The following is a 23,121-nucleotide window of genomic DNA, read 5'->3' as shown; positions in this document are numbered from 1 at the left end:
TAATTCGAGGCTTATTTCTACTTATTAATGCACTTTATTGAGCTGCTTTTTGTCGTGTTCTGGCTAGTGTTTGCGATTCGCTGCTTCGCCTCAGTGTTATGATCTTGGGAATCTATATGAACCTATAAGAATATAATTTATGAAATAATCCATTTCTTTACCTCAATTTATCTGTTTTTGTTGGAGCTACTTGAATTAAAGAGGGTTAAATGGCTGAACTTGGGGGGAATGGAGACTTAGGGGGTTTCCAACATAGGGGGTTAATTGATCCCTCATTGATAGTATTTTACAACATCCGTTTGGGAAAGATATATTATGAGGCGCTTGTGGGATCAATATATTTTTACTTTGAGGGGGGACATTTTTAGCCTGTTTATAAAAAATCACATGCAGCGCAAAAAATTGTGGCAAAATAGCACTATTTAGTGTTTTGGGCGACCTCGAAAAAATGATTTGGTCGACATTCGAAAATGGTCGAGAAAATTCTAGATTCGACTTGGGCGAAATACCGCTCTGGTATTTCAGACTGCTTCGGAAAAAAGTTTTAGATTTGAAAAAAAATTGATATTCAGAATTACCCAGTATGGACCAATATTTATCTTTGATATTCAGCAGATTCATTTAACAGTTTCGGAAATGAACAGTCAACTTTCATCACACGATGCACAAGAAAAGAGACTAAATTAGATAATAAACGCCCTTAATAAAGATACAACCTTATTGTCAGCGTACACCCTAGCGTCTCAAATCTTGCCTCTTAATTTGAATGCTCAAATCCTTTTAGTTTCCGAGATAAGACGTTTTTTTTTCAATTTTTTTTCGGGAAACTTGGGTTTAAAAAATTCACAAAATTTCGAATTCCTACCTCTAGTTTTTTTTAACTTAAATTGCTAATTTCTATATATTACGAACGTTACTCGATCGGTTTACACGCTCAAAATTAGACCTAGAATCAAAAATCTTAAATCAAAACAGACAGTTGTTTGCAAAATTTTAATGTCGTTCCAATAACGACTGAAAATGCTTTAATATGATATATCACTCAACCCATTCGGATGATTATTTGTGGTACCTGATTTGCATGGAAAATAAAAAGAAAAAAAAATTTCAATGGTCGAAAGAAAAAGTAAAGCACTCCCGAATACAAAGTTCCTCCCCGGTTTCATTAATCGGAACAAAAACACGTTCGAGTCACGCGGTTTTTTCCAGATGTGTTGTTACATAAAAACAGTGCTGACACGTTGCTAATCAATGAAAAAAGTTTCAGATTGCTCAAATGGTATCCAATAAAGCCACAGCTCGTCGTGGCATGTTAATTGTTTTTGAAGGCCTTGACAAAGCTGGAAAATCTACGCAGGCTCAGAAACTGGTCACGAAAATAGAGCAAAGTGGAAGGAAAGTCGAGTTAATGAAATTTCCCGATCGGTCGACTCATATTGGAAAATCAATCAATGAATATCTAGTGGACTCGAAATTTAAGTTGAACGACAAATCAATCCATTTACTGTTTTCGGCAAATCGATGGGAAAAATACGATGAAATGAAGAATAAATTAAATGACGGGATAAGTTTGGTCGTGGATCGCTACGCGTTTTCAGGAGTAGCATATACTTGCGCGAAGCCTGGATTTACTATGCAGTGGTCCAAATCGCCCGATATCGGGCTTCTCAAACCAGATATTGTATTTTTCATGCTCTTGAACCCAGATAACGCCCAACATAGAGGTGATTATGGCGCGGAAAGATACGAAAAAGTCGAATTCCAGAAGAAGGTTTTGGACAACTTTATGGGAATGAAAGACGAAACTTGGCAAATAGTTAATGCGGAAGATTCAATTGATTCAATACATGGAGGTATAGTGGAAAAGTATGAAGATGTTTTGAAAAATCAAAAAGAAAATTTTGAAAAAGGACATATACCGAGCCTTTGGTCGGATCTGCAATGAGAAATTCAATCGTTTTTTATATGAACAGTTTTTTTTTTCAATATATTTTTGTTGTTAATTGTGCTCTTTGTTTTTGTACTTCTTTTTGCTTTGATAGAATTGGTTTGAAATCGTGTAAATTGATCTTTCACGTTTCTTGGTAGTATCGCATTTCTTTTATTGTTCTTTTCATTCTCGCAATAATGAGAAAAACATATAGATTTTTTAATTTTCATTTTGTTGTTTTATCGTATGCAGTCTGTAATTTAATGTGTTTGCTCTTCAATGAACTCCGTCCAGCAATTACCTGAGTTTGTGATCAAAATTGTTTTTCAGGTGGTTTGGTGTGCCTCTGTACTAGTGTGCTGGTATGTTTTGTTGTTATTATCTGTGTACAAAACGCTGCTGACTTCGAAGCGATAGTCTACATTGGGACTGTCCTCGAAGCACAAGCAGGCTGCAAACTAAATCGGGCGTTCGATTTTGGTTGAATCGACACAACATAAATTAACATCAAATGGTTGTTTACCATCTCTAGTTATCGTTTGTTACTAACTAGCAAGCAGCCTAATATTAATTACAATCGTTATCAGGCCAAGAGGTTTGAGCTACTTATTTTGGCTCGGATATTTGGTTAAATTATACCAACAAAGAGTTCCTTTCATTTAATAATTACGTCATCATTAGTCCTGTTCAGCCTTACTAAAAAGCACCAAGGTATCATCGAAAACGTTTTTTTTTTAAAGGACCGCTTTGCCTTTATTTGCAATATTTTGTATTCGTTTAACGAAGCTGTACTTAGTCTTGGAAACTTTCGTTTGTCTGCATCCTCATATCTTGAGTTCGGAGCCCGGAACTCTGGATCGTTGCCAACTTTGATTGGACTATTTTCGTTAATTTCAAAAGAATATTTTTGTTGATGAAGCTGCCTGCTGCAAATATAGTCGAGACTTCAAATGGTAAGTTCTTGGTTGGAATTAGTTTGAAATTTTCTGATTGATTTCATCTATTTCATCCATTTTGTAGTTGCATTTTATTGCACTAAATCAGTAAGTTAATAAATTTACTAATTTAGTGCAATAAAAATGAAAGTATTCAAGGTTTTGGTGTTGTATAGTTCATTGCTAAGTGTTTCTATGTATAATTCATGGCTACTCTGTCATGGACTCCGGACTCCCCCCCCCCCGCAAAACAAATTGAGTTTTTTATAGACCTTATTCCCCTAGAATATTAACCCCTCCATTTTTTGGGACCTAAATGGACCCCACCAGAATTTTTATACCCTAAATTTCATACAGTGCTGATTTAAATTATCCGGACAAAACGAACAAAACTTGAATTTTCGAACGCGTTTTTCTCAATTTGGGTTAAGATTTGACAAAAATTGAAGAGAACAAAAGTTGCTTAAAATTTCACCAGAATTAATATGGTGCAATTTTTTCTCTGAAAATCTCAACAAAAATTTTACCCCAAAAATGAGTCATTTTGGCTTTTTTCAATTAATCAAGAATTACGCTGAAACTACTTTATTAATTGTAGAGCAGAAATAATTGAAATAAGTAGAGCAGAGTACATAGCGTTCAATAATTATGTGAATTCAATTTTGAGTGTTTTGCTTCTAGGCAGGTAATGCATGTCTGAGTCTCTTTGCAAATGAAGTCGATTATTCGCATCTATCTGAATTCGATTTACTTTCGAAAAAATGAAGTCACAATATGACCGACTAGGGCGACGAAAAGTGTTTTTCCAAGTTTTAAGCTTTCGATTCACGTTAAATCACTTTGAAGCTTTAACCAGCTTAGCATAGAGTTAAATTACTATTTAGTATTTCTTATAATTGCGAGGGAACGCCAGGGAATCAAAAAAGAATTCAGCTACACCAAGTGCTTATAAAGTCTCCAGTGCGTATCAGGGTAAATTTCGACTGCATTTTAAATAGTCTCAAGCTGTTTGATCAAAAGTTAATAAGTTCTATAAAAAAGAAGTTGAAATTGTTTTAAAAATTTCTCATTTTTATAACAAGCGATGATAAGCTGGCTGAATTTGTTTTACAAAGCGATGATAAATTGGCTTGATTCCCGGCTTAAATAATTCGAAGCGTATGCGTTATATACAGGTTCTTTTTTTTTAGGTCGACCAAATTGATTTTCTGAGCTCTCCCAAATCACTATAAAGACCCCATTTTGACCAAATTTTTTGGGCCGCCCGCAAATTGTTTTTTAAAAAGGCGAATTTAAGCACTTTGGAAAATTTTGACTAAAAAAATTTCCCCGCGCGCGCTTCCCCTCAAAAATAGAATATTTTGGCACCTTGAGAAAATTTTAGGGTCAGCCAGCCAAAAACTGAAATCTCAAAAAAGTACAAAGGGGCACCCTTTGGTCGGCAGGGGGTCGAATTCTTGAGTGAGACGGTGTCTGCCCCCGCCCCGACCCCTAAATCAGCTGGTGGTTTGCTTCACTTCTCTACGGTGGCGTCCCTCATGATGGGGGGACCGAATTGTGGAAACTTGTTTTCCGTTATTTTCATCCAATCAGAATTGAGTGCTGAAAAACCTCAAAGAAATAACGCAACTCACAAAGAAAGCGAATAAACCCAGGTCATTATTTATTTTAACTGATTAGAAAATAAGCAGAAATATGAACATTCGACAATTGGGATATCAAAGCCGGGTGTTGGAAATACCTAAAACCGGTTTGTTTTAAACAAATGAAAAACGAAACAGTTGTTTTAGAAATCTGCACGAATTGTGCAGTAAAGATTTGCTAGCTGCTATAATTTATTTTCTGTTAATTTTGATTTCAGTCTTGTGCAAAAGTCTTTCAGCGAATAGGCACGTCTAACGTTTCTGTTGGTTTAAACTTTTCCATCTTTCCACCTATTAAATTGTTGCAGCGCCTTGGAGCAAGTGTTAATTAAAAATTCTTGATTGATCTGATAATATTACTGTTTTTGTCGGAGCTACTTGAATTAAAGAGGGTTAAATGGCTGAACTTGGGGGGAATGGAGACTTAGGGGGTTTCCAACATAGGGGGTTAATTGATCCCTCATTGATAGTATTTTACAACATCCGTTTGGGAAAGATATATTTTGAGGCGCTTGTGGGATCAATATATTTCTACTTTGAGGGGGGACATTTTTAGCCTGTTTATAAAAAATCACATGCAGCGCAAAAAAATTGTGGCAAAATAGCACTATTTAGTGTTTTGGGCGACCTCGAAAAAATGATTTGGTCGACATCCGAAAATGGTCGAGAAAATTCTAGATTCCGACTTGGGCGAAATACCGCTCTGGTATTTCAGACTGCTTCGGAAAAACGTTTTAGATTTGAAAAAAATTGATATTCAGAATTACCCAGTATGGACCAATATTTATCTTTGATATTCAGCAGATTCATTTAACAGTTTCGGAAATGAACAGTCGACTTTCATCACACGATGCACAAGAAAAGAGACTAAATTAGATAATAAACGCCCTTAATAAAGATACAACCTTATTGTCAGCGTACACCCTAGCGTCTCAAATCTTGCCTCTTAATTTGAATGCTCAAATCCTGTTAGTTTCCGAGATAAGACGTTTTTTTTTCAATTTTTTTTCGGGAAACTTGGGTTTAAAAAAATCCACAAAATTTCGAATTCCTACCTCTAGTTTTTTTTAACTTAAATTGCTAATTTCTATATATTACGAACGTTACTCGATCGGTTTACACGCTCAAAATTAGACCTAGAATCAAAAATCTTAAATCAAAACAGACAGTTGTTTGCAAAATTTTAATGTCGTTCCAATAACGACTGAAAATGCTTTAATATGATATATCACTCAACCCATTCGGATGATTATTTGTGGTACCTGATTTGCATGGAAAATAAAAAGAAAAAAAAATTTCAATGGTCGAAAGAAAAAGTAAAGCACTCCCGAATACAAAGTTCCTCCCCGGTTTCATTAATCGGAACAAAAACACGTTCGAGTCACGCGGTTTTTTCCAGATGTGTTGTTACATAAAAACAGTGCTGACACGTTGCTAATCAATGAAAAAAGTTTCAGATTGCTCAAATGGTATCCAATAAAGCCACAGCTCGTCGTGGCATGTTAATTGTTTTTGAAGGCCTTGACAAAGCTGGAAAATCTACGCAGGCTCAGAAACTGGTCACGAAAATAGAGCAAAGTGGAAGGAAAGTCGAGTTAATGAAATTTCCCGATCGGTCGACTCATATTGGAAAATCAATCAATGAATATCTAGTGGACTCGAAATTTAAGTTGAACGACAAATCAATCCATTTACTGTTTTCGGCAAATCGATGGGAAAAATACGATGAAATGAAGAATAAATTAAATGACGGGATAAGTTTGGTCGTGGATCGCTACGCGTTTTCAGGAGTAGCATATACTTGCGCGAAGCCTGGATTTACTATGCAGTGGTCCAAATCGCCTGATATCGGGCTTCTCAAACCAGATATTGTATTTTTCATGCTCTTGAACCCAGATAACGCCCAACATAGAGGTGATTATGGCGCGGAAAGATACGAAAAAGTCGAATTCCAGAAGAAGGTTTTGGACAATTTTATGGGAATGAAAGACGAAACTTGGCAACTAGTTAATGCGGAAGATTCAATTGATTCAATACATGGGGGTATAGTGGAAAAGTATGAAGATGTTTTGAAAAATCGAAAGGAAAATTTCGAAAAAGGACATATACCGAACCTTTGGTCGGATCTTCAATGAGAAATTCAATCGTTTTTTTTATATGAACAGTTTTTTTTTCAATATATTTTTGTTGTTAATTGTGCTCTTTGTTTTTGTACTTCTTTTTGCTTTGATAGAATTGGTTTGAAATCGTGTAAATTGATCTTTCACGTTTCTTGGTAGTATCGCATTTCTTTTCATTCTCGCAATAATGAGAAAAACATATAGATTTTTTAATTTTCATTTTGTTGTTTTATCGTATGCAGTCTGTAATTTAATGTGTTTGCTCTTCAATGAACTCCGTCCAGCAATTACCTGAGTTTGTGATCAAAATTGTTTTTCAGGTGGTTTGGTGTTCCTCTGTACTAGTGTGCTGGTATGTTTTGTTGTTATTATCTGTGTACAAAACGCTGCTGACTTCGAAGCGATAGTCTACATTGGGACTGTCCTCGAAGCACAAGCAGGCTGCAAACTAAATCGGGCGTTCGATTTTGGTTGAATCGACACAACATAAATTAACATCAAATGGTTGTTTACCATCTCTAGTTATCGTTTGTTACTAACTAGCAAGCAGCCTAATATTAATTACAATCGTTATCAGGCCAAGAGGTTTGAGCTACTTATTTTGGCTCGGATATTTGGTTAAATTATACCAACAAAGAGTTCCTTTCATTTAATAATTACGTCATCATTAGTCCTGTTCAGCCTTACTAAAAAGCACCAAGGTATCATCGAAAACGTTTTTTTTTAAAGGACCGCTTTGCCTTTATTTGCAATATTTTGTATTCGTTTGACGAAGCTGTACTTAGTCTTGGAAACTTTCGTTTGTCTGCATCCTCATATCTTGAGCTCGGAGCCCGGAACTCTGGATCGTTGCCAACTTTGATTGGACTATTTTCGTTAATTTCAAAAGAATATTTTTGTTGATGAAGCTGCCTGCTGCAAATATAGTCGAGACTTCAAATGGTAAGTTCTTGGTTGGAATTAGTTTGAAATTTTCTGATTGATTTTTATCTATTTCATCCATTTTGTAGTTGCATTTTATTGCACTAAATCAGTAAGTTAATAAATTTACTAATTTAGTGCAATAAAAATGAAAGTATTCAAGGTTTTGGTGTTGTATAGTTCATTGCTAAGTGTTGCTAAGTCCCCCCTTTTAACTATTTTGAGATTCCTTTTTTGGCTAACGAAAACTAAAAAAGGCGAACTTATTCATAGACCTTATTCCGCTAGAATATTAACCCCTCCATTTTTTGGGACCTAAATGGACCCCACCAGAATTTTTATACCCTAAAATTTATACTTTAAAAAAATCAATAAAAAAAGTTTTAAAAAATATCAATTATGTGTACACCAAAATGAAGCAGCGGGACCTCCTCTGATAAATTTGAACACCCCTCCCCCTCTCTTTCAAAAGATGTCCGATCCCCCCCCCCCAGTTTTTTCGACCCCCCGCGAAATAAGTAGAGCAGAGTACATAGCGTTCAGTAATTATGTGAAATCAATTTTGAGTGTTTTGCTTCTAGGCAGGTAATGCATGTCTGAGTCTCTTTGCAAATGAAGTCGATTATTCGCATCTATCTCAATTCGGTTTACTTTCGAAAAAATGAAGTCACAATATGACCGACTAGGGCGACGAAAAGTGTTTTTCCAAGTTTTAAGCTTTCGATTCACGTTTGATCGCTTTGAAGCTTTAACCAGCTTAGCATAGAGTTAAATTACTGTATTTAGTGTTTCTTATAATTGCGAGGGAACGCCAGGGACTCAAAAAAGAATTCAGCTACACCAAGTGCTTATAAAGTCTCCAGTGCGATTTCTTTTCTTCGCGCGAAGAAAACATTTTTTTTTCCAGAAAGACTGCTCGTATCAGGGTAAATTTCGACTGCTTTTTAAATAGTCTCAAGCTGTTTGATCAAAAATTAATATATTTTATAAAAAGAAGTTGAAATTGTTTTAAAAATTTCTCATTTTAATAACAAGCGATGATAAGCTGGCTTAATTTGTTTTACAAAGCGATGATAAATTGGCTTGATTCCCGGCTTAAATGATTCGAAGCTTATGCGTTATACAGGTTCTTTTTTTTAGGTCGACCAAATTGATTTTCTGAGCTCTCCCAAATCACTATAAAGACCCCATTTTGACCAAATTTTTTTACGCCGCCCGCAATTTGTTTTTTAAAAAGGCGAATTTAAGAACTTTGGAAAATTTTGACTAAAAAAATTTCCCCGCGCGCGCTTCCCCTCAAAAATAGAATATTTTGGCACCTTGAGAAAATTTTAGGGTCAGCCAGCCAAAAACTGAAATCTCAAAAAAGTACAAAGGGGGACCCTTTGGTCGGCAGGGGGTCAAATTCTTGAGTCAGACGGTGTCTGCCCCCGCCCCGCCCCCTAAATCAGCTTGTGGTTTGCTTCACTTCTCTACGGTGGCGTCCCTCATGATGGGGGGACCGAATTGTGGAAACTTGTTTTCGTTTTTTTCATCCAATCAGAATTGAGTGCTGAAAAACCTCAAAGAAAACACGCAACTCACAAAGAAAGCGAATAAACTCAGGTCATTATTTATTTTAACTGATTAGAAAATAAGCAGATATATGAACATTCGACAATTGCGATATCAAAGCCGGGTGTTGGAAATACCTAAAACCGGTTTGTTTTAAACAAATGAAAAACGAAACAGTTGTTTTAGAAATCTGCACGAATTGTGCAGTAAAGATTTGCTAGCTGCTATAATTTATTTTCTGTTAATATTGATTTCAGTCTTGTGCAAAAGTCTTTCAGCGAATAGGCACGTCTAACGTTTCTGTTGGCTTAAACTTTTCCATCTTTCCACCTATTAAATTGTTGCAGCGCCTTGGAGCAAGTGTTAATTAAAATTTCTTGATTGATCTGATAATTTTACTGTTTCTTCATGTTTGCTCTCATGTTTGCTTCCAAGATAAGATTTTCAAGGTCGAGCATCTTTCAAGTAAGATGTAAACAAAGTAAAGCAAGCTTTGGTACTTTTGAAAAGTAAAGCGTTTTATAATTACAGTTTTTTGAATTGGCTTTTTGTTTCTACTTTCCTCAACTTTTTTTTCTATTTTATGGATACAATAAAATAAAAATTACTTCTTCACAATGATAAGATGTTTGTTTTTGAAAGTTGTTTTCATCTTCAATTTTTTTTAGTTCGTATGACTTAGTATTTAGTCCCCCCTTTTAACTATTTTGAGATTCCTTTTTTGGCTAACGGAAACTAAAAATTTACTAAAGGCGCCTTCTGCGCCTATATATCTAATTTTGAGAGAACGCGCGCCGAAAAAACACAATTTTCAAAAGTATCCTAAAAGTGCTCAAAATCGCTTTTTTAAGACTGTGTTCCAAAAATTTGTCTACGCTGCGGCACAAAACATTTGGCCAAAACAGGATCTTTTTTTGTGATTTGGGAGAGCTTGGAAAACAATCCGCCTCCTCTCGAAATATTCTGGGCCTCCCTTCGAAAAAATCCTAGATCCGCACTTGGACAAAACCAGGCGAGTTGAAAGGGTTTTATTATCCCCCTTCATTTACGAGGCTTACAAGAGTTTAAATAAATGACGTGTTTTTCAGCCAATTTCTCCCATTCACGTCGTACAAGTTGGAATATGTTTCTGGCTTTTCTCGGAAAATTTTTTTTCTTCATTTTATCTTTTGTTCATTCAATTCGTCTTCACTGTCAATTTATAGTCCGCTATTTTTGGAATTAACTGTTCGGTAGCGATAAGTTTCTATTTAAAATTTTTTTTGGAATGTTTGTTTTTTTCTCTTGCCTTTGCTGTTGATTTTTATATTTTGGTCAGTTTATTTCGTTAATAGTTTACTGTTACTGGTTCACTTTGCTCTCAGTTTTCTTGGAAATTGCAGAAACGGCGGAAACTGTACGGGGTTTTTGTTCCGACCATTGAAAATGGGGAGGAACTTTGTTTTCGGGTGTTTTTTTTTTCACGCAAAATCAGGTACCACAAATAATCATTGAACTGAGTTGAGTGATCATATTAAAGCCCTTTCAGTCGTGATTCGAACCACTTTAAAAATTTCCATAAACAAATCCCAGTGTCGAGAAAAACCGGCTTGAAGTGTATTAAAAATGTTTTTAGAAGTTTTTTTTTAGCCAGAGAAGCGCTAAATTAAGCTTCCAAAACTAGTTATCCTTGTGGTAAAATCATTTTTTTAAGCTTAAATTGCTAATTTCTATATATTACGAACGTTACTCGATCGCTTTACACGCTCAAAATAGACCTAGAATCAAAAAATTTTAATTAAAACAGACATCTGAAAAGTAGCAATGCTCAGTCAACAATCTAAAAGCTGAAAAGGTTTTTGAGATGCGCTCATTTTTCGTTAACTTATGGGAATTCGAAAATTGTCCATTTTGAATAATTAAATTGCGGTATATTTCGTTTCAAATATGGACACGGCGCAAATAGGACCCGGAGCTTTTATTCAATTGTGAAAAGTGGAATTTCGTTTTAAGTGGAGTAGAAAACATTTTTATATTTTTAGTGTCTGTGACATCGGCTGGGCGTGATCTGATTGAACAGACACAACAGAAGTTCAGTGGGACCACCTCCAATATTACGAACAAAAAGCAAGTCACACTACCCACGTCTCAAAGCCAGCAAAGGTGCGTGGGGATAGTTCCATGTCAATTTTTCAATTGATTTCTTGTTTTTTGTTGTTTCGTGTTAGGGTAAAAAAAAAGGTAGCATACTCTTCTTTTTTTTACCTGGTGGGCTTGCATTTTCATAAGGGCCGTAAAAATCAATGGTTGCCCTTATAAGTTTGACTTGGTTACTTGAACCAATTTTTGGTCTTTAGCCATACGATGACAATCGAGTCGGATATGTTGGGTGAAGATGAGTACGAGTCACTGCCTGCTTCTGTTGGTCTGAAGACATACATGATAGCAGGCGCCATGGCGGGAATATTAGAACACTGTGCAGTCTACCCCCTAGATTCAGTCAAGACCAGAATGCAAAGCATACTGCCACAGGAAACATGCAGGTATGTAGGTTCTCACCTCACACGGAATTTAATGTTTCAGATTTTGGCATAACAATAATCAGAATTGATCCAAAGTTGCACGAACCCCCCTCCCCCCTTATTATTTTGAGCCATGCCGCATTGAAAACCCCTTTTTTGACCGAAATCCACTCCACAGTAATTTTCAACCATACGAATTAAGTAGCGGAAAAAGTCAAGAATTTGCCGAGGAATGTTAGAGAAAATCAATTAGTGGCCGCTTAATGCTGATGTTTTTTAAATGCTTTATAAGAGTCAGTCCTGCTATAGAACCGAAAGTTTGTTGAGTTGTCAATGAGCAGTCGAGAAAGCAGCCCTTATTATGTTGTTTTCTGAAGAAATCTACTGTTAGAAACTAGATTGGAAAGGAAAACAAAATAGCTGGCTACTAGACGTGAATGCGTTGTCGACCAAAAACACCCAATCTAACCGAAACTAATCTAATTCATTCAAAAGTGGGGTGTACCGTACAGTTTACAGACTTCTTCATTGAGTTGCTTCTACTAAGCGAATGCTTTAATACGCTATCGGTTTGCAAGCGTTATAGAATCTGATTTTCCTACAAACGCGCTTAAGTTTTGATCTAATATTTTTGTTTTTCGATGAAATTTGTTAATTAGATCAATTTATTTCAAACTTAACGCAAACTTATGAAAAATTTGACTTTTATTTTACCTAAACCGACTTTCTAGAATTCATCTTGGATAGCTGCCTAATTTTTGCAGAAACTTGAAGTGTGTGCTGCAGGTATAAAGGAGTGACAGATGCCTTTAAGACCATTTCGAAGACGGAGGGCATGTTCCGCACTGTGAAGGGTATCAATGTGGTGGCGGTGGGGGCTGGACCCGCACACGCTCTCTACTTCTCCTGCTACGAAGTGATGAAGAGGAAGTTCTCATCCGTACTCCAGTCTAAAACCGGACAGAGTCCAGTGGCAAATGGTATGTAGTTTGGTTCTTTACACCGGTTTATTTACTCTGTCTTAACCGGTATTAGAAATAGAGACCCACTGGAATCTTGAGTTTCTTTCGCAAATTTTGCGTTTCTTTCACTCTGGCACAATCATTGGTTTAAATAACAGTTTTTCTCCAAGTCTACTAAAACGTGGTAAATTTTGGAATTTCATTTCATTAAATTTTTTATCCCAAGGCTATTGGTTGTTTTAGCTACCGCTGGATTTTGTGCTACTTTCATCCACGATACATTCATGAACCCAGCCGAAGGTAAGAATGTGTTTACTTTTATTCAGCATATCTTTTCAAGTTTATAAGCTAGTATGGCTAACTGGGAATAATTTTTATCTTATTGAATTGGCGCGCCAGGAATTGGGTTTTGTATGTGAGTTTTTGGACATGAAATTTGACAAAAATTGCGCTGAACTTATATAATTTTTATTACTCATTACAAATTCATTTTATTCTTTGTTTTGTGTTGAATGTCGTAATTTCAAATTAGTCGTAATCCCACAACTATTTAGTTAGTCAATCCAACTAGCTATATACTCTTGATTAGATGACAAAATGCAAAAGAATAACTTTTCCATAGAATAATTTTGCAGGAGACTATGTGATTTTGAGAAGATTTGAAACGGTGTCCTGTTATCGGGAACTGGACTTTTTTTGTAAACAACTTTTCCTAGAAAAAATTGAACCTGCTTTGCTTTATTATTGAACCCGAACAACAACTTCCAGGTTCCTTTCCTCTTGGCCTGGAGGTAACGCGGTTGTTTTTGCAGCCTAAGGCCTGGGATTCGAGTCACTGTAGGACCTTGTTTTCTTCAGAATGCATAAAATCGAAAATGTTTTTCGGCTAAAAATTGAATTGCCGGACTTTCGTTTGTCAGCTCAAGTTTTGTCGGCTTAGATGCCACATAGCGGATTCTTCTTGTGCTGTAAGCAAGTATCATGGCTATTGCATGTGTTCATCGCCGTAGTTTCAGGGGGACTTAAAAATTTTAATATAATTTTTTTATAAACTGATTTTTTCTGCCCAACTGGTGTCTGCTTACAGATTTTCGGCTTTGTTTCTGCTTCGTAAGGTTTTCCGTTGCTGATTTAAAATTTGATCGTCTTGCTTGGCATTTTGAATTAGAATTCTTGTGTTACAAAAACAGGTATAATGAATTTGTATGAGGTTGGGTTTTGTATATTTTATATTGTTTGAGACACTTTTGAATTTTTTTCTAGTTTTGCAAACTTTTAAGATTTTCTCAAAAACTACACAAGCGATTTTCAAAAAAGGAGTATCCATGGAAAGATCGTCTACTCCCCTTTGTGTTTTCTTTACCCCACTGTCTATAGTCTGTGGGAAATATTTGACCCATAGTTTTGGATTTTTTTCGTTTTCCCAAAAATTACTCGCCCAAATGTGAGATTTCCGGTTCAATACAAAAAAAACAGTTTGTGGGAAGCTCCCCTGCACATGTGGCTGCCCCCAAATTTGTTTCATAAGAAAGTTATTGCCCTAGGAATAGTCAAGTTTTGATTTTTGACCGCTATTTGACTTTTCTCGAAAACAAGGGGTTCAACTGAAACAACGGGTTTTGGGAAGCTCCCCTGGATAATCAACACAGCCCAATTTTTTAACACAAATTTTATGGCCCTCGGAAAAGTAAAATTAGTTTTTTTTTTTCGTTTTTTTGAAACTATTTGTCTTCTCTCAAAAGCTACCCTCCGAAGTTTTTGATTTTAATCGAAATGACAGGTTGTGTAAATCTTATCTGCATAAGCGGCGCTAACGCCCAACATTTTTCACGCTAAAAGCTATAATTCTGGAGAAACTTAAGTTTGTGATTTATTGGCCGTTTTTTTTGGAAATTTTTTGACTTGTCTTAAAAAATACATTGCCAATTGTTTGTTTTCTTAGAAACTACCCTATCAAATCTGAGATGAACCGTACATTCGAATAAACCGTATGAATTTTTCCTGCAGAAGCGGCATCTACTTAATTTTTCGTAAGAAAAATGTTATGTCTTTGGAAAGATTCCAACTTCTCTGTAATTTTCACTCTTCTCACTTATTTTAGAAGAGACAACTAAGGTTTGGGCAAAGTCCATTTTTTAAATAACCCATTTCATTACGCATTAGTATAACAAATTCCAAAAATATCAAACACCTACCTCCAGCTTTAGCTGGGCCCCTGGTTATCTTTAATCGAGACATACCAAATTTTTGGTTCTAGTTTTTTATCAACCTTTTTCATTTTTTTTCTTCAATTTTCTATGTTTTTCTAATGTTTGTGTTGTATCTCAAGTTGTGCGAAGCCTGTGTATAACTCAAGTTGTGCGAAGCCTGTTTGTATCGCCTGTGTATAACTCTGGTTTGTTGCAGTTGTGAAGCATCGTCTGCAGATGTCCTGCAGTCCCTACAAAGGTGCGTTTGACTGCATCCGCACAGTTTATGCCCAGGAGGGTATCCCCGCTTTCTACCGCAGCTTCGGCACCGCCTTCCTTATGAACGCCCCCTTCCAGATGACACATTTTACGTGTTACGAGTATTTACAGGTATTTACTCTCGCCTTAGGTTTTGGAAGACTTTTTATGATCTCTTAGTTGCAGTAGCTTCTGCTGCTTTTTAAAAATAAAAATGGCAAGAAGATGTTTAAGTTCTTAAATTGCAGATTGTTAGATGTGGTTGCTTAGAAATAATGGTTAGCTAATAGTATTTCCACACAAGAGTATTTTGTAAATTTCTACTACTCGGACTTCAAGGAAATTTATTGAAAGGTCGTTTGGGATAATAAAATGATTAATAATAAAATTCTGTTCACGGCGATAATTTCTGAAAACTAACCCACGCTTTTTGTTAAGAAAACTAATGTTATAACCAAGTGACTTATTTCCAGGAATTATTGAACCCGTCTCGTGAGTGGAATCCATGGACACATTGTGCAGCTGGAGGCATAGCTGGGGCCTTAGCAGCGGCCATTACAACCCCAATGGATGTTTGCAAAACAGTATTAAATACTCAAGAACAATGTGTTACGTGTAATTTATACACTGGTCCAGCCACTGTTTCTGGACCAGTAGCTGCAGTTAAGACTATTTACGAGGCTAAAGGACTCTCAGGGTTTTTCAGTGGGATCCGAGCCCGAGTTCTGTTCCAGATGCCGGCCACTGCTTTATCGTGGTCGGTCTACGAACTGTTCAAGTATATAATCAGTAACAGAAACAGCTCATCTTCTTTGTCTTCTAGTCATCAATCTCTTGAGGTATTTTTTAAATTAAAAGTCAAAATTATTCTTCATTTTTGCAACGGCTATTTTTATGCAGCGGTGTGATAGTTCAAGTTTTGTGCCCTTGGCATCTGGTTAAATTTGGACTCTTTTGCAAATAAAAATCCGTGAAATCGAGTTTTGTTTCATAGTAATTATGCTTGAATTTCGAAACCAGCCGAATCAAGCTTAGAGGTTATCGATCTATTTCATTAGCGTTGACAGGAATTGATTTTTGAAAATTTGAGACGTTGAACTGCTTTATTTACGGACAGGAAAGATAAGGTAGTTATTTGACCGCAGAAACTAGTATTTTATTTCAAATCACCTTTTTTCAGGGCGCCACAACTGGAACATGAATGAAGGGTACAAGAAGCTGTTTATGCAATTCTGACTGAAAATCCTGACAGGAGACTGTTTGACCCTTCGTTGTTTACTGTCTGATTTGTTGCCTCCGATATTAAGTTTGAAACATCCCGCTCATAGAAAAAAACTCAAAACATTAGGAGATCATTAATCAAAATTAAAAAAATAAGAAATTAATGAAGAAAAATCAATCATGATGATAATAGCTAATACCTTTGAGCTATTTGTTTCTTCTTAAGATTGGGATTGCTTATAGAGGTATCGAAGGCAACAAATTCCTTCGGGTGCATTGTGAACTCTTTTTCATTGCATTGCGATGAATGAAGTTTAATGGTCTGCAAATATATATGGAAATGATGATGCAAATACACATTTGAAATGACCTTGTTTTCCTTTGATTACCGTGTACTTAAATGAAGCTTTTTACGGGAAGCTTTCATTCGCCCTTTCAGGAAACTAATATCTCTCAATCCCCTTCAACCGGATATTTTTGTTCGATCTAGCTTCTTTATGATTTTTAGTTGTCTTTGTCCATCACGTTAGGGATTTATCGCATTTTTTGACAATTTTACACAATGAGAAAGAACCATAGAAAAGAGTGTTTTTAAGCGTTTTTAGTCTTAAGGAAAGTTAATAGGGTGCAATAACAAAAGATCTAATGACTGTCATTGGGATTCCAAAAAGATCAGATAATTATCTCAGTGTAGAGAAAAAGTGGTCTGCATTTATTTGCTATTCAGAATCAAAGTTAGCACAGAGGCAATGATTTAGAGTATTTTTTGAAGAGGGGAAGAATTGAGTCTTTATACAGCATATAATGTTCCTTTTTTTAAGTGACTATGAACGTAGTGAAGGGACATATAGTTAGTGTTGATTTTTTTAAAGGAAGTTTTCCTAAAATTTGTCAACATTCTAGTTTGGTTTTTCGCAATTCGACTTTTAATTTGGAGATCATTGCCCTTCTTAATTGAACAGCAAAAGTATAAATGTCACGAAAAATTTGAATGGCGTCTGGTTTCAAAATGGGACTTTATTTTTTTTACTTCCAAAGCTGAATATAAAACTTTTCCATTGATCCAGTTCTCTCAAATTGGGTTAATTTCTTCTAGAAAGAGTCAATCATAAAATGCTCTTAACTTCAAGAGCTTTAAACCTACATATTATAAAATATTGTTTCCATTTCCTTGCGTTCATTGACAATTTTCCAACTGTCTGTTGGTTATGTATTATATTTAAATCATATTATACTCTGTGGGACAGTTTCTACCGCGCAAAAGTTAGTTCTAAAAACATGTTTTTCCTTGATAACTGTGGTCGGTGCATTCTGTGATTTTGCTCAGAAAGGCGTTACTCTTGTTTTCGAAAGTGTCTAATTGCTTGTCACCTGATTTGTAGAAAATGGAGCGGAGTGTTATATTGAATCTATTTTTCCCAACACATCTGAAATAAAAGTACTCATTTGGTTTATTTCCAAGCATTGACAAATAAGTAGCATCTGTAGCTGCTTTATTGCTGGCCAGTGTAAATGTAATTCCAAGCAACTGTTGTGCAGATGCCAGGACGTGAGACTCCCAAGCGCGAGTTTGACTTTACATTCCGGCACAGACATTGTGTTACTTTTATTTGGTGGCTCTTTTTCAGCCGTTTTGTAGACATATTAGTTGTAGCTGTTTTATTGGTAGCTCGGCTATTAACTTTCCTAGCGATTATAGCGCAGAAATTAGGGCGTGACTTTCTCAATCTCCACATTGGAGGATCCAATCAGCAAAAAAAATTAACCCATTCTATTTTCTTTATTTCGTATGACTTTTTTGAGCTACTTTTAGCCGTTTTCTCATTTACGAATTTTGCCGTTTTCTTGTTCCAGCTCTGTTTACATGGTGTCTCAATCTGGCCTGAAGCTTGAGTTGATTAATAAGCAACATATAAGCATTGATATTGCATAACCTTGTGGGCAAATTCGGTTTTTTTTCGATTCTTTTGATGTTCAACTCTCATTTCTTTTACAGAAAGGAAGGATTATCACGCTCTCCAATAGCAACAGTAAAACTTCCACAGTGATTTGAGAATGATTTTCAGTTTCAATAGTGGATCTCAGATTTTAGATTTCTCAGCGGAAAAAGATCTTCATCCGACCTAGGTTCATTGTTTTACCAATCATGTATGGTTCTTGACATTCAGAGTTTTAACTTGATATATTTCTTTTAAAGAAATTTGATTGTTAGTTTGCATGCTAGAAAACACCGCTCCAAATTTTTTAGACCTGGAATAGTATGTTTTCAGTCATAGTGCTCAAACCCGTTATTTCATACACCCAAGTCGCCAAGTTAACAGTTTAGTAGCTGAGGATACTACAAAACCCCTATTTCCCGCATATATCTAAGACAATAAAATATATTTTTATTGCTTATCAAATTTTTCTGAAATAAGTTTCCAGCGAAGTAATTGAGTCTCGAGCTATGTTTTCCCTCATCGTTGCTACAAGCGAATTCATATTCGTATGGCGCGTTTCTATGGCTACGGTTTTTAACTGTACTTTTGGTTGATTTATCTAAAAGATGCAAAAGAGCTAGCCTACTGAATATTCTGACGCCTCTGTTTTATAAAATAATCAGAAAAAAGACAATTGATTAAGATTTTTTTGGAATCATTTTAGTTATATAAAAAGGATCAACTGTACAACCCTCCCCCCCTACGTGACGTACCGTAGAATGTCCTCCCCAAGCATGTATTAATTTTTCCACATTAAATATATTCATTTCAAACAAGCGCGATGAAATACGGCTGAAGAAATTTTTTTTAAATACCGAATAGCTATTTTATCCTGTTAATTGATTGATTGTTTTGATTAGTTAGATCAATTTATTTTGCCTTCGAAAAATCAGTTTCTGAAGAACCGGTATTTAATAAATCATTTTTGGGGGGGAGGAAGGGGAAGGGAATTGTACAGTTGGTCCCACAAAAATGCAGCATCGCTAAAAGCTTTTTTTTGTTTTTCTGTACTTTCGTTTCATGAAGATACTAAGGACATTTTTCTTGGAATACGTAACTTCGTAATAGAAAGACTTAAACGCAGTGCTCATCTTTTTCGCTGGATTTCTTTTTACTTTTTCCTTTGTTTCTTTTCGAGTAATTAGGGCATACTGGCAGAAGCTGAATGAAAGTCAATTTTCTCGCTAAATTTTCGACATATGGCACATCGTAAGTCTTGTCTCGGCGCGATTGCGAGTCGGTGTCACTGCTGTCAGAAGTAATATCGCCTGAATAATAGAAAGATATAATTCAATCTCCATCGTCATATGAAAAGAAAGCCGAATTCTATTCACATTCACATGAAAGGAAAACGGATTAAAAACCATCTACAAGCTTAATCACCTACTAGTTTAATCACCTACAATTTTAATTTTGTTATTCCGCGCCTTCTTGAACCAATTTTTAAACTTAATTGCCAAGAATACTACCTCAGTTTATCAAAAATAGAGTACATTCACGATATCTGAAAACTGGTTTCTGTATAGAATGGTTGAAAGGTATTTGGTGTAATAAATCTTTTATCAGTCAAATTATTACGTCAGTTTCTACAACCGAGTCGAATTTAAGTGGTTAGATTTTGTTTTCCACCTGGCGCGATAAATTAAGTATCATGAAAGTTCAAATGAGTGGGAAAAAATTTGGGATTTTTTTTTGCTAAAATGTTCCAGGAAAAATAGGACCGGTAAGACGCCAGTCACCGAGTAAACTAAAAAAACTATATGGTTTTGCTAGATAAACTAACATGAGTCGTTCCAAGCCACTAATCCTCTCTCCTGTCTGGAGCCTGGGATGGTGTTGTCTAGAATGAATCCTGTCACTCCTCCGATGAACATGGAGGTACTCAATAACACAGTCACTATCTGGGACGCCTGGTCATTTCCTGGAATCCAAGATAAAAATATTTAAATATTTTAAAAAAAAAGTTTGAACTTCTCAGTTTTTTTTCTGTCTCGCCCTCAAGCTCAAAAACAGATCATTATAGGCAGGGTTGGATCCAGGATTTTCTCGAGTGGTGTGGGGGTTTTTCAAAAAGTTTTCAATAATTTTGTAGACTTTTTTAGGTCGGTTGAAATGGTTTTCCGGTTTCTCCCAAGATCTGTAAAGACCCTATTTGAACCAAACTTTCTGCTCTGCAGGAAAATTTGAAAAAAAACAGGCCAAAAAGCGTTTTCAGGCTTTTTCGGGAAAATTTTGACCAAAAATAGCGTTTTTATTGGCGCACGCTCCCCCCTCAAAGTTTGTATGTGTTGGCACCACATGCGCCTTTAGAAAGTTTTCAGGGTTGGTCAAACTAAATGAGAGTCTGAAAATAGTGGCAACTAGGCTTTATAACCATGCTTGGGCCCGGGTTGAAGAATGTAAAGACAAGTTGTATTTTTTTATTTTAAGCCTGAAAACAAAGTATTATGATTAGACAAGCAAAGCTTGTGTTGTAGTATGAACTCTTTTTTTTCCAACATAGTCGCAAATATTGTTGCGAAGCAAATATTGTTGCGACAAAATTTGTTCACTTTGAAAGTGTTCATTTTGATCAATAGCCAGCAATTAGGAACAGCCAATACTAAGGATATTAATACAGACTATTATATTACAAATAGCACTTTAGCTTCAAGGTATCATGGATCTGTAGCGTAGAGACAGTAAAGGAGAACCTCAACAAAACAAAAGGGTTCCAACTTGGGCAGGGTCGGATGTTCTTAATGATTTTTTTTCGTATACCAGTTAAAATGCGTCCGCTCTATAAACTGAGGCTTGTTAGTTGGTAAACTTCTTTTTTTTTCAATTTGACTGGTACTGATTTTGCGTCATAATTGGCTTGCGTCACTTAGCAATTATGTAGATTCATAATTGCGTGAGTCACTTAAAAAATTTTGTAGTCTCAAAGTTTTACTCTTTCAGTTTTACTCATTCCCAGCAGCGTTATCGGTCATATTTTTCTTGTGTATGAGAAGTGCAAGTGTTAGTTCTGCAACGATTTTGTTTTCAAAAATTGAGACGGAACAAACACTTTGAAACTTGAATTAGAATCTGAAATCCAATTAAAACTTCAATGATATTTTTTTTACATTTATCAAAAATAAGTATTTTAGTTTATAACCAGAGAACTTTTCCCGCCCGAACTTTTCACGATTTTTCAAGCATTGCAGTTTTTGGTTTATTTCATTAAATTTATGATCGAGTGGTTGTTTTAACTAATATGACTAATCACCGCTAACCTCTTGATTATTACTCCTCGTCTCCCAATTTTCTAATGGCAGCCCTTAAAAATAGATTGGTTTTTCGGGTTTTCCAGTTTCAAGAAGCCTTCAATTTTTTAAAAATTTTATGCTGTTTTGAACAGAACAGCTGTTCGCATCAAATGCAATACAGATCATTACGGGGCCAAACTGTATGTTTTGTGAATTTTAAGCGATCAACAAATATTCTCTTTACGAAATACAGAGCCAAAAATCAAATGCTTGATGAAGATTGGTGCCGGAACAAAAAATTAGCTTAAAAACGTTAGTTGAAAAATATGCCAAGGTGTACAATTTTCTTGCATTTTTTGCACGGAATTCAGAAAATTAATTTAAAGTCCAATTTTGAAATTGAAATTAAAAGGCATGCCCAGTTTTTGTTACCTTGACACTTTTGCTGTTCGAAATTGGAGTCGGCTTTCTTTTTATCAAAGGAAAAAAAATGAATTGAATTTAAAATAAATCAAGCATCACACCGCAAAAAATTCATGTTAGAGAAAAAAACTTTCTCAAAGACTTTCAGTATCCAACTCTTAAAACGCTGATGATTTTTCTTCGCGTTAGGGAGTAATTTAAATTTTAAGAACAGGTTTTCTAAAAAACATCCCTGCTAGCAGCACCTCATCAATCGCATTCTCCATTCATTGAATAACGCTGATGATTTTTCTTCGCGTTAGGAAGTAATTTAATTTTTACGAACAGGTTTTCTTTAAAAAAATTCCTGCTAGCAGCACCTCATTAATCGCATTCTCCATTCATTGAATAATGTACAGCACCTCATCAATCAATGAATGGAGAATGCGATTAATGAGGTGCTGCTAGCATGAATTTTTTTAGAAAACCTTATCGTAAAATTTAAATTAGCCCCTAACGCGAAGAAAAATCATCAGCGTTTTTAGAAGGCAGACTCCAAAAAGAAGGCAGTCTCCAATTTTTTAGAGTTCGAAATTGGAGTCTGCCTTCTTTTTAGCAAAGGAAAAGAAATGAAAGGAATTTAAAATACATCAAACATCAAACTGCAAAACAATTATGTTACAGAAAAAAGCTTTCTCAAAGGCTTTCAGTATTCAACTCTAAAAACGCTGATGATTTTTCTTCGCGTTAGGGAGTAATTTAAATTTTAAGAACAGGTTTTCTAAAACAAATTCCTGCCAGCACCTCATCAATCGCATTCTCCATTCATTAAATAAAGTACTAATAACACTTTAAATGTATGCAATATCATAGGATGTTGTTGTATTTTAAAAAAAGTTAAAGTTGGTTAAATATTAAACCTTCCATCTCTCAATGCTGATACCGCCAGGTACACACTGGGAAGTGAAAATATTCGGTTTTAACTTTGAATTAAGGCCTCTAGTTCTGATTTAGCGCACTTTTGCCTTCTATGCTTACATCAGATTATCACATTGATCAAATTATTTGCAAAATTACTTGATTTTTTTTGTGACAAACCGTCTTTTTTTCTTTCATTGTGTGTGCTTTCGTGATTACGAACAATACTTTTTGCAAAAATTTTCTTGTCGTATTTTTCTCTATTGAAATACAATGATAAAACACAAGTTTTAGTGTGGAATTAATATAATGAAATGTAGATTGAGAAAAATTTGTTTGCATTTTTTGATTTTTTTTT

General features: G+C 35.4%; 5 protein-coding genes across 5 annotated transcripts in view; 4 read left to right on the top strand and 1 right to left on the bottom strand.

The window, feature by feature from the left end:
- Positions 1-23,121, top strand: part of LOC134848516 (activating molecule in BECN1-regulated autophagy protein 1-like) — a 407,400-nt gene that overhangs the window by 166,485 nt on the left and 217,794 nt on the right. The window lies entirely within an intron of this gene.
- LOC134848256 (thymidylate kinase-like) lies at positions 1,267-2,097 on the top strand. Its single transcript, XM_063865642.1, has one exon. The coding sequence runs from the start codon at positions 1,277-1,279 to the stop codon at positions 1,943-1,945; it is 669 nt and encodes a 222-aa protein (XP_063721712.1). The 5' UTR covers positions 1,267-1,276; the 3' UTR covers positions 1,946-2,097.
- On the top strand, positions 5,967-6,820 carry LOC134848205 (thymidylate kinase-like). Its single transcript, XM_063865578.1, has one exon. It carries the CDS (start codon positions 5,975-5,977, stop codon positions 6,641-6,643), a length of 669 nt encoding a protein of 222 aa, XP_063721648.1. The 5' UTR covers positions 5,967-5,974; the 3' UTR covers positions 6,644-6,820.
- On the top strand, positions 6,951-16,603 carry LOC134847586 (mitoferrin-1-like). The gene is made up of 8 exons (XM_063864685.1): positions 6,951-7,570; positions 11,125-11,245; positions 11,440-11,625; positions 12,391-12,584; positions 12,810-12,866; positions 14,973-15,145; positions 15,487-15,852; positions 16,194-16,603. Exons 1-8 carry the CDS (start codon positions 7,531-7,533, stop codon positions 16,212-16,214), a joined length of 1,158 nt encoding a protein of 385 aa, XP_063720755.1. The 5' UTR covers positions 6,951-7,530; the 3' UTR covers positions 16,215-16,603.
- Positions 19,102-23,121, bottom strand: part of LOC134847585 (solute carrier family 23 member 1-like) — a 34,398-nt gene continuing 30,378 nt past the window's right edge. The window contains exons 11-12 of the mRNA XM_063864684.1: positions 19,997-20,134; positions 19,102-19,481 (exon numbers count right to left, since the gene is read on the bottom strand). Coding sequence (XP_063720754.1) covers positions 19,288-19,481; positions 19,997-20,134 — 332 coding nt within the window. The 3' untranslated portion in view covers positions 19,102-19,287. The remainder of the gene's footprint in view (positions 19,482-19,996; positions 20,135-23,121) is intronic.

Source organism: Symsagittifera roscoffensis, chromosome 6, assembly GCF_963678635.1.
Source record: "Symsagittifera roscoffensis chromosome 6, txSymRosc1.1, whole genome shotgun sequence".
In the NCBI taxonomy this organism is placed as follows: Eukaryota; Metazoa; Xenacoelomorpha; order Acoela; family Convolutidae; genus Symsagittifera; species Symsagittifera roscoffensis.
Note: the sequence above shows the minus strand (reverse complement) of the source record. Positions and strands in the feature narration are given on the sequence as shown.

Excerpts from the sequence above, each read along its gene's own strand:
- LOC134847586 (XM_063864685.1), top strand. The coding sequence starts at position 7,531 with ATGAAGCTGCCTGCTGCAAATATAGTCGAGACTTCAAATG. Across the intron at positions 7,571-11,124 it reads TATAGTCGAGACTTCAAATG|TGTCTGTGACATCGGCTGGG; the intron begins GTAAGTTCTTGG and ends TTATATTTTTAG. Across the intron at positions 12,585-12,809 it reads ACAGAGTCCAGTGGCAAATG|CTACCGCTGGATTTTGTGCT; the intron begins GTATGTAGTTTG and ends TGGTTGTTTTAG.
- LOC134848256 (XM_063865642.1), top strand. The coding sequence starts at position 1,277 with ATGGTATCCAATAAAGCCACAGCTCGTCGTGGCATGTTAATTGTTTTT.
- LOC134848205 (XM_063865578.1), top strand. The coding sequence starts at position 5,975 with ATGGTATCCAATAAAGCCACAGCTCGTCGTGGCATGTTAATTGTTTTT.